We start from the raw sequence: 11,122 nt of genomic DNA on the forward strand, positions 1-11,122 counted from the left end.
AGTCATTTTGAGATAAGAGAATCATTCTTCTTTATATGTCAACTTCTCTGTGTTGTAACATGTAAGGTACTAAAGGTTATCTTTCTAGCAATGTCGTCATCCACGTGAAAATTAGAAGTTAATTGTATGTTTTGCTTCATATGCTTTTATTTTTTATGACATGCCGACCCATACTGATTAAACACCTCTTTTCTCAGATGGAGGCCAAAGTAAAGGGGACACTAAATTACCACGGAAATCTCAGTGACTTCCCAGCAAGCGAAGGAGATGACACACTTGGCTGGCTGTTGGAACCTACCTGATGGGAAAGTACTCGTGTGGTCATAGGGCTGCTGTTCTGTCGATGTTTACATTCTCTCGTCCCAAGCACTGTGGTGAGGAGGAAAAAGAAAAGAAAACATTACTTGAGTAAAGCCAGGTGCAGGAGGAAGAAATACTTTTGTGCAAAGTTAAGTGTGACCTTTAGTCTCTTCTAAAGAAAGACAAAGTTACCATATTAACTGACTTGAAAGAGACTCAGTTGTCAAACCCACAGAAATACAAATTTGATTTTTCCCTGGGCAGGAAGAAGGAAATTGAGGATTTGGGTAAACTCCATCCATCCTGGGGGTTGGATCTGAACACTTGTAGACATAGTTGCATAATAAAAGGCAGTATACCCCAAATTAGGCCAGTTTGTCAGGAGTAATGGTCATGTCTGAGTGGACTATGCAGCTAATTTGCCACAAAAAATATTTAATGGCCCTATGTCTGATGCAGACAATAGCTGAGTATAAATCATGTACCCTCAAAAATCCTGAACAAACTTGAATCTTCTCCAGTGTGTAGCAACTCCTGTGTAAATCAGTGGACTAAAGATGTTTCAGGAAAGTTATTTTAGCACAGTGATATATATTACATTTTTTTAAGTCAAAAAATTGAGCCTGTTGCTCATAACAGATGAAACTTAGATGTCCCCTTTTTGTAAAAGGGTCAATTACATCTTCCATTCAGAAGCAGGTACTTAACTCTCTTCTTCAGGTGATTTGTGCATCTGGTGTTGACTGGTTAATTCTTATTTCCATTCTTGATGTTAAAATGTGACTTATGTTCACATTTTCCTCTTGAGAAATGGGGATCTTTGTTGTAGGACTGCAGCTTTGGTCCACTTAGCCTTTGCAGGCCTGCCAGTATGAACTGTCAATTTCCCCCAACATCACTTTAGTTCACAACCTCTCCTTCTGTTCTTTTAGCTAGTGGTATTTCAGGTGATTATTAACTATTGATATAAACAGGTATAAGTGTGTATTGCAGTGCTTCTTCATTGGTCATTCAAATGGCATATATGTATTTGGGGGGAATTTTGAAGATGGTATTTTAAAGGGAGGAATTAAATTAGGATCATTGTGTACAGGGGATTATTTTTATAACAATCATAGTGTATTTTTACTCCCTATATCCATTGTAGTGAAACTGATTTGGAGCATTTGAGATTTTAAAGTTTTACTAATACTTAGAGTATTGATATATGAGTAAACCTGCAGATAATAAAACTCCGTTACTAGAGCTTCCTCATGCAAATTGCATGTTCAACAAAGGATGTTAAGGGAGAGATTTATAGTGTTTAGATACATTTTGTTGACTTTTTTCACCTCATCATTGTTCTAGTCTTTTTCTTCCTGTTTAGGCTTCCGAATGTTTTCAAACTGTTCACAAGAATGGTGTAAGCTTGGTCCATTAATAATGCCAGACACCTAAAAAAACTGCACCAGATTGGTAGTAGCAAGATTTCTTACATATGTTTTCATTACAAGTCCCCCAGTACCATTAATATTTATCCAGATAAGGGTATTAATCGGGCCCTTTTTTACTTTCATAGCAAAAGTTGCAAATAGGCTTTAGGACTGAATAAATTAACACAATGCTTTAGATCTGTAAGCCTATATTTTGACTTCAGAGTCATATTGGCTTACTTTACAGTGGAAAAAAAAGTTAATAACTGAAAACTTTAGTTCCAAGAACTTGTTACAATAAGGGGAAAGGGTTATTTCAAAGGAATCATTGATATAATTACTTGCCTCTAAGAATTTAGTTAATCAGTAAAGCAAATAAGAATGTCCTGTCAACCCTAGTAGATACTTTGGAAGGATACTGGGATGTTGCAGATAGGTTTGACTTGAATGGAGAATGTTTGATTAAAGTTTGTTCGGTTTTTTTAACTAGGGAAGCTTATCCAGTTCTTGAGTTCTTCCAATGTAGCATACCTCTTGCTTTTATCTAATTTAGAGGGGGAAAAAAGTCTGCTAATCTTTAGGAATTTTCCTTTGAGAAGCCACCTTCATTTTACTTCCCTGAACAAGGAGAGAACACAATGCAGATTCATCTCTCTTCTGGTGGAGAGTGGTGCGTGTATTCATCTGTGTGTGTATTTTTGTACACATATATTTATTGATAGATGAGTTCAGTGGTAGTTTAAGTTGAGGAATGACAACTTTAATTTGTTAAACCCATCAACTCAGTCACACCATATGAAGACCCCCCATGATTCTGTCTTCATTCGAGAAGAGTGGGATTATCAGTTCCTCCCCCATATCGAAACACCTGAGGGCTCTGGGCTCTGAGGCCTCCTCTGTGGAGATTTTATTCTGTTCTCTTCAATCCTGATTCTGTGAGAACTGCCTCACCCCCATCACATTTTCATTACCTTCATCCATTTCAATCAGACTGCCCGTTTATGTTGTACAAATCAAATAAACATCCTTATATTTCTTAAAAAGTATGATCAGAGAGTTACTGCATGTAAATACCTGTTTCTTTCCTAGATCATAACATTGAAAATGGTGTCTATACTGTACGGTCACCTATTTTTACAGCTTTTCTTACTAAAAACATACATACAAATCAGTTATTTTTTAGCACAGAGGCTTGCAACTCATATTCTATTTTTGCACTTGAAAATCAAATTATGTTATTTTTTAAAGTGGGGAGTAATTGGAAAGGCTATAGAGCAATGTGTCTTTTCTGAAGAGCATTAGCAGCATCCCAGTGTAAAAGTAATCAGCACAGTTACATCCCATGCCATGGGATTCTTGATTCAGGAAAAGGAAGCTATTTTCAACGGTCTTGTATTTTAAATTGCCTTCGCTGACGTATAAGCTGTTACTGTACATACAAGTTAATCCTCAGTATTCACAAGCAATAATGAATGATCAGCAGAGCTGTCTCCAGAGATAGCAGTGCTGAGCCTCGGCTGGAGACTGAGAGCAAAGTGTCAAGCTCATTCAGAGCCTCCACAATCGATGTAAGCAATAATTTCATTACCAGTTGGTTATAATTCTTTCTCATCTGCTTCTGAGATCAGAGGGTAAAAGAAATCATGATTTTAAAACCAACTGAAGAGATTAAGTATTGGGGGAAGAAGTGAAGTTCATCTGAGGTCCGCAAATCTTGATTTTGAGGGACTCAGAGCATTGTGTCAGCACATTCCTTCATGCCTGCCACCCCTTTGATGGATGTTGTTAGCCCAAATTTCTTTCTTTCTTTTTTTTTTTAACATCATAGAAGCTGAATAGGGTTTATCATATCACCCAGCTAGACGGAAGAACCGGGCACACACCTGTTTGAATGCTGTGGGTTTGACACCTGTATGAAAACAACTTCTACGAAAAGATATTTAACCCAGGATTTCCCCCCGACCCCCAAAGCAGATTTAAATTGTTTACTACCCAGGTTTGGAAAGGGCAGACACCTCTAATCTTTCTCCTGTCGTTGCCCTCTACCACACCCCCTTTCCACCTCTACTTGGTTCAAGACATTTTCTGAAATGGAATTCTACTGTTATTCAAACTACCATTGATTACGCGAATACTGTGTCCCTTGGGATCATCTCTTAGCACTCCAATTAATCTATCAGATTTGCTGCTACATTTGTAAAATGAACTTTGCCTGTAATGTTCAACTTCAATTTACAGTTCTTTATTTCTGGGAGGCTTTGTCATATAATTTGACCCATGTGTAGAACTAGGATACTTTAAGGGTGTACCATAAAAGCACACTGGTCCTTGTATTCTTTTCATCATTGAGGTTTTGGATTTTTGTTTGCTCTTTTTGTTGGTCGATGTTCATTTTGTCCTGTTTTAAATTAGAAGAGTGAGAGAAATCTGCAGTCGGGCCAAACTTGAGACCTTGCCCCCGTGCTGCAGCGCTGCAGTTTCTGCTGACTTTACGTTCTCAGAAGGGCACTTTTACTTGCTGTTGTGTATGTATGGTTGTTTTTGTTTGTTTGTTGTTTTGGTTTTTGCTTTTAGGGGGCTTTTGTTTTTCTAATAATGATGCAGAAGACAAATGCAGTAGTAGGTAAATGATTAGAAACATGTTAGACAGTTTTATTTTATAAAATTTAAGAGGAAAGGTTTAACTCTGTAAATCATTTCTTAGCTCTGGTAAAATGGCTTATACTACTCCTCTAAAGCATATTCAATTCAGGCCTTTGTCTTTGTTAAGTGCCTTTTTTGCTTTCTTTTTTCCCCTCTTTGGAAACTATTCTCAGATACCCTAAAGTGAAGGCTAATAACGTCAGGGGATTCAGGAGGAAGAATCTCAGAGTTGCCAAGATCATGTCATGCTGTAATATTCTTCTTTTTCTTTATATGTATATGGATATATGTGTAAGATACACACATACATGCATACATATATATGTGTGTATATTTGTATACATATGTAATATATATATATATATATAACTGGTAGCTGCTGTACCATTGCATCCTTTCCAAGCACTCCCCTTTTAATGTTTGCAAAATTTTTGCCTTGTTTATTCCATTGCCTTTAGTTGATTTGAATGGGTAGATTGGGAAATTGTCTTCTCACAAGATACTGTGTTCGCCCTTTGAATATCTGTTTGTAGAAGTTAATAGGAACAACAACTACATATAAAACAAGTCAGTTACTATAACTAAAATAAATTTAGTGGGCTCATTGGCTGCTCCTGGATGTAATCCACTGGTCTGTGCCCTTCAGACTTGGCATGTGTAATACTAGAGAAAGCATTGGAATAACAAGAGTCTTTCCAGGTCAGGTTGATAAGGTACATGATGTCAGGCAAGACTAAAGACACGGGAGAGCTAGAGTTAGAACCATGGTATTGTTTCTGAGTTTCGAAGCAAGTTAGCAACTTTGTCCATATTAAAAATGTACCATATACTCTTCTGGAAAATGGGTTTTGAAGAATTCATATAGCTGCATATCTGTTAAAAGGGTAATAAACTTAGAAGCAGAAGGACTTCAGATATGGAGAGAAACACTCATATAACCCATGGCATTCTTGAGAGAGCTTCAGTTTTCTCATTTGCCAAATAATTACATTTGGCTTAATATGATTTAATGGTTATTTATGTTTCTCCCTTGAGCAAAATAACATAATATCAGTAATTAGTGTTCATCTGTTTCTTGTTGAAAACAGATGTGACATGTGAAGGGAGACTAAGTTGAACCAATCCTCAAAACCCAGTATAAATATATCTAATAAATGCCCCCTTTTAAATACATTTTAACTGAGGAGACTGGTGGCCAAAAAGGAGAAAGCAGAGGCTCCTGGCAGTGTTACTTGATAGCAAGACTGTTATCAGGTGGCCTCAGTTCAGTCATGTTACTCTTGAATTATTGTGTTTAGGGGGAATATCGTTTAACCTTTGTGCCTCAGATTACCCATTAGAAAATTGGGTATAATAATATTCACCTACCTCCCAGGGATATCAGAGACTTTTTCAAAAATATTTTGAGTTTTTCTAAAATGTCCTATATAATTTAAAAAAGTATTATCATCTTCCTGCAGAGGCTAAAAAAATGTTTCCCTATGATGGGTATAAAAAGCACCATATGATTTTTAGGTTTAAAAAAAAAATCACTGGAATTCTAATTTAGATACATATGTGTTATTTAAACATATTATATTTGTGGTTGGATAAAATGCTTAGTTTCAGGTTAATAAGAGGGGAGGGGGTAAATAACACTAAGTTTCCTAATTATAAGTAGTTTTTTTGTTTTTTTTAAGCTGTTTATGGTATTATTACATGTGTGATTTTTGCCAAGATTGTGGAGCTGAAGCTAGCTAAAGTGTGAATGATTGGTTACTAGAGTTGATTAATGATCCCAAATGTTTTATCTGCCTCACTTTGCCATGTTCTCAGCCTAATTTCCTTATATTACTTGTTCAGTGATGAATATAGCTAAGGTTTTAACTTTCTAAGAATGAATGGGGGTCTCCTTGTAGAGATTGTGTGCTATTCCTGTAACCATAGGTTTATCCAGCTTTGCACTGAAGGGGCAAGCACTACACAGTCTGCTAGGTGTACTTCAGCCAGTCTACCTTTGTAATTTATGCTTCTTTAACGTGAAAGAGTTGGAGCCATCAACTGCTCAGGTTGTAGAAAAATGGGAGAGAGGAGGCAGGTTTCTCTCTTCCTAGCTGGGGCAGCCATGGGAAGGGTCGGGGTACAAAGAAATATATTTTGCCCGGCTCCAGGGACGAGAGGAAGGTCATCTTATCCTACCCTCCCTCCATCGGGTATATGAAGCAGTAATACATAGAATTTTCCTTTTATCATTTAAAACAATAACAACAGGAAACATTGGATGCTGCTTCTCTGTTAGAGCTAGATGCTGAGCACCATTTGTGAGGAGATGTGTGTAGATTTTGTAGCACATATTCAGGGTCAGGAAAGAGAATGTCAGGTGATTAGGAACAAATGATCCAGTGTTGAGTGAGTCGGGAGAAGGCCCCAGGCCCAAGAAGACAAAGCCTCTGAGTTAATTCCCAGAACTGGCTGAGGCCCTCTCTAGTGATAGGATGTTTTTCCTTAAAAGTCACTTTTTGGTTTTTTGTTGTGTTTTCCAGATAAAGCCTTAGTTAGTAGCCTCTAAATATCAACTATGCAGATAAATATACATGTTTTCCACATTCTTCCTCTTTTTTTCATTCTTTAAATAACAGATGTTAATTAAGACTTCTACCCAAAGAAATAAGGCATAAGGGTTTTGTTGAATGTGTGTTTGTTCCTCTCGGGAAAATTAATGGAAACATAAAAATAGAGATATTTTGTGTGTCCATCTGTCCTAAAATGTGAACTTTATATTCAAAAACTAAGTACAGATTCTGGTGCACACTGTAGTTAGAATCATGGAATGTCTTCGGGTTGTTAAGATAAAACCATCCCAGTGTTCAATTCTGAGAAAGTTTTAGATTCTCTGGCACAGTGGTCAGGTTTGTGGAGCTAATAAACAGATGGTCAGACTATCATTATAAAGTGGCATTAAATATTAATGTCAGATTCTCATTCTTTCTTCACTTTCTTTAGTTTTCATTCTTCTTTTCTCTAGTCTGAGCTCTCAACCATTTCATCAACCAGTGGCTACACTAGAATAAAAGTTGCTAAGAGTCTGGGGAGGAAAGGTTAAACTTTCACCTCCTTTTCTCATTCACATTGGTCATCTACGCTGGGTCCCCACTTAATTTGAAAGTAAAGACTACAGGCATGTTGTAGGAGACTGTTTACATCCCAGCACACTCAGACAGGGACTGGTAGGATTTTAATCAGGCTGCCTTTGAAAAACTTGATATTTTTCTCAGATATTCCCAAAGTACCATTTGCTTGAAAGTAGCTATTTGCGATCTTTATTTAATTTCCTCATACTGTAATATGTAATACGTATGCTTTTCAGACTTTCTTTCATATGTCCATTTTAGAGCAGGTTAGTACTTAAATTTTGGACACTTTTCCGAACTGTTACCCAAACAGGTCAAGAATACTTAATAAATAAATAAATAAATCTCAGTAGTATAATTAAGGGGGTCTATATGTCCAGGACTTAGAATCATCACTGGTGACCTGAATTTTCTTTTCTCTTCTCCTTTGTGTTAAAAATAGATTTCTCTACTATATAATATAGTAGTAGCTACATTGCATGGCCTCTTCTCGATACTTTTCAAGGTTATTCAAAAGAGAACTCTTATTTGTTTTTATTATTTGTTGGGCTTCTATTTCACATAATAGTCTGCCTTGCTTCTTTTCATTAATTCCTCTGGAATAAACCTACTTTACAAAGTTCTGCGTCAGAAAGGCCATATGAATCCTTAGTACCAATTTTAGGTTCCTCAGAAAACTCTTGATATATTATTTGTTACTGTTTTGCCAATAATAATATAATCCTATTTTATCTTGTCTAGTTTTAAAATATTTTGTAACAAAGCACTAACAGAAACTTAATTGAAACACAAGCAAGGTGACTATTACCTTAGATAACGTGGGGGTACTGTTTTTTAATTTAACAGTTCCATCTACCCTCCAAGCACATTTAGGAGTTGGCAGTTACCAAGACTAGCCAAGTGGCATATTCTTCTATGTGACAGCCTGCTATATTACATTTCATGGCCTTCTGGCTATAAACTTCCCTCCTTTTTCGCTTCTCTCATCTGTTTGCAGGAGTAGTGTGCCCTGTGCCAGCATATTGGGTTTTCTTTCTTGTACCTGTGAAATTACCAAGAATTACCCCCAATTTTGGCCAGAGGCATTAAAAGAGAAATTATTCTCAGTTGACAGAGTTATTACTGTTTTATATAGGTGGTCGGAAAGTTGACCAAGTTTGGCCAACTTTTAAAATCCTGGCTATGCTTACATAATTAATTACATAGACCTTCTGAGACTTGTAGATAAGCAAGGGGCCCTTGCACCAGTAGAGGTAGGTTTCCAACATACACACAATTTTTTTGGCCAGCCTCCAGAGAAGGGATTCAAGCTTTGTACTGCTCTATTGTTGGCTGTCTTTGAAAAATTATATTACAGAATGTATCAAAAATATCTAATTGTTCTTAAGAGTATGTAAATCTTAGAGCTTGCCCTTCCTTATCTGTTGCTTGCTAAACACTGGCAAGCTGAAAAGGAAAGGAAAGGAAATCTCTGGCTGGTGAAAATTTTGTGCCCCAAACAATAAGTTAATCAAAGTCTCCCAAGGTAACCAAATGATGAGTGTTTTCTCATTATTACAAGCAAGAAAATTTATTTGCAGTTGTAAAAATTATCGTGGGACTGCAGACCGATTTGCTATAACTGATTGGAAATAAGGATTCTGATTTTTAGTCTGGGTAAGCACATATTTCCAACTCTTGCAGTATGAATTTTGATAAAGGAAAGACTTTTGTTTGGTAACAGAAGGAAAAACGGGACTTATTTATACAGTGAATGCTCACTGTATAGAGAAATGTCCCTCTGGTTACACAGCATCTTCTTTCTTGAGCCACCTCCCCACTTTATATAGATGCCAACAGGTTTTATAATGCATCTTGAAGGAAGGAGCCTAAATAATTGCTGCTCCTCTGGGTGAAAGGCCCTGACTACCATATTGCAGTTGTTTTTAGGGAGGTGTGTTTTTGCTAACTTGAAGGGATATGCTGTATTTTAAATTTAAATAAATGTGTGACTTAATATTTTGGGAATTTTTTTTTCCTCCTTTAAAACTGGACCTGAACACAGCTTTGAGTTGATATTTGTAATAATCTCAGGACCTGAAAGATTGTAGCATTTAGTGTGTCTTAAAAATTATGTACTGTACCAGCCATGGATTTTTGTAAATATACCTGTCTCCCTTTTTTGTATTATTTTAGTAAAAAAATAATAATAATAAATTTAAATAAAAGGGGGTGGTGATGAGATGTGAATGGGTGTGGGTATGTATGTGTGTATGTTTGTATAAGGCTCTTTTGAGATGAACTGGTGCTTGTTTAATTTCCGGCTCTAATGAGAGCAGGAATATGGACAAAACTGCTGCTACCGAACCCTGCACTAAGCCTAGATGTTTCCATTGTGTTTCCTAGTGACTGATCAGGAAATGACTAAGTTAAATTCTTCTTCCCACTGCCATCTTGCCTTTGAATTCTCAGTTCTACACACTTTTTGGACTTTAATGGTAAAGTTTTCCAAACTTTGGGTGGTTTGCTGGTCTCTAGTTTTTAGAGGGCTCTTGTCACTATTTTCTAAAGACAGAGGAGGACAGGTAAAATTTTTTAACCCCCCAAAAAAATCACATTTCATAAAACCCTGATGACTTTTGGATATGTGAGAGGATTTAAACATTCCTAGATGTGGATCTGTGAATTTAGTAAATTGACCCCATTGATATATATACTCCTTCAGTGCAGGGATTTTTTTTTTCTTTTTTTCGCAACAGCCTTGCTCATATTCCAAGTGTAGCTAAGCAAACCCCTGTTTTAAAGCAGGAGCCTTATTTGATTGTGTAGATGTTTCCTGTCTATCCTTTGCGACAGGGCCTTTTACATGAGTGTTTTTTCTTTTTGTATGTGTTACGTGTTGTTGTATTAAATAAAGAGGAATGTACATACTATTCTTGTGTCTGTTGTATCATTGAGTTAACTTGAATTTTAATATCTCATTCTTTCAGTGGTGCTGGAGTATCTCTTGCTTGTAACACACTGTGCTGGGTGTTATGGGATACAGAAATCAGAGGCACGTATTTACCTACCTACCCTCCATGTATTTACAAAGAGTCTGCAATCATATGACAAGTTACAGTTCAAAATGTGTCACAAAGGTGTGGTCCATGGCCACCTGCCACTTGAGTTCAGAGCAGGGGAGAAAATAGGCTGGAAAGATCTGAGGAGACCTTGTCAGGTTGATGACATTTGAACTGGGCCTCCACGGATAAATGGGATTTGACTGGGAAGGAGGAAAAGGGAGCATCCTGAGCAGACTCAGGAAGAAACAGGAAGGCGGCCAGGCTGGTGTGACGTGGCTGCTGGGGTGACTAGAGGAAGCCAGACTGTGTGAGTCCTGGAACGCAGGCTTACTAGGTTCTTCCTTCAGATTAGAGGGTTGTGTGCCTGTGTAGGCGTATGCCTGCCTCCAGGGTCAGGGCTTGCAGTTGTAGATGCAGGATGCTCACCTAGTTGCATAAGTGAGCATCTTTTAGTCTTACTTGTAGAGGACTTCTTTAGGGAAAATATTGGCATGAGAAAAAAGTGAAAAAAAGAATTTAACCTTAGAAATCCAGGTAGGGACTGGGAAAGAGGGTGAAAAGGTAGCAATTTGTGAGAGAAATCGAACAGTTTCGTGATTTATAACTGTATATG

General features: G+C 37.1%; 1 protein-coding gene across 1 annotated transcript in view; it reads left to right on the forward strand.

Annotated features, from left to right (window-relative positions):
• The window catches only part of UBN2 (ubinuclein 2), a 79,410-nt gene extending 69,033 nt beyond the window's left edge, over positions 1-10,377 (forward strand). Inside the window, exon 17 of the mRNA XM_019959164.2 lies at positions 198-10,377. Coding sequence (XP_019814723.2) covers positions 198-247 — 50 coding nt within the window. The 3' untranslated portion in view covers positions 248-10,377. The remainder of the gene's footprint in view (positions 1-197) is intronic.
• Positions 10,378-11,122: the final 745 nt, after the last annotated feature.

The sequence above is a fragment of the Bos indicus genome, chromosome 4, assembly GCF_029378745.1.
Source record: "Bos indicus isolate NIAB-ARS_2022 breed Sahiwal x Tharparkar chromosome 4, NIAB-ARS_B.indTharparkar_mat_pri_1.0, whole genome shotgun sequence".
NCBI lineage: Eukaryota > Metazoa > Chordata > Mammalia > Artiodactyla > Bovidae > Bos > Bos indicus.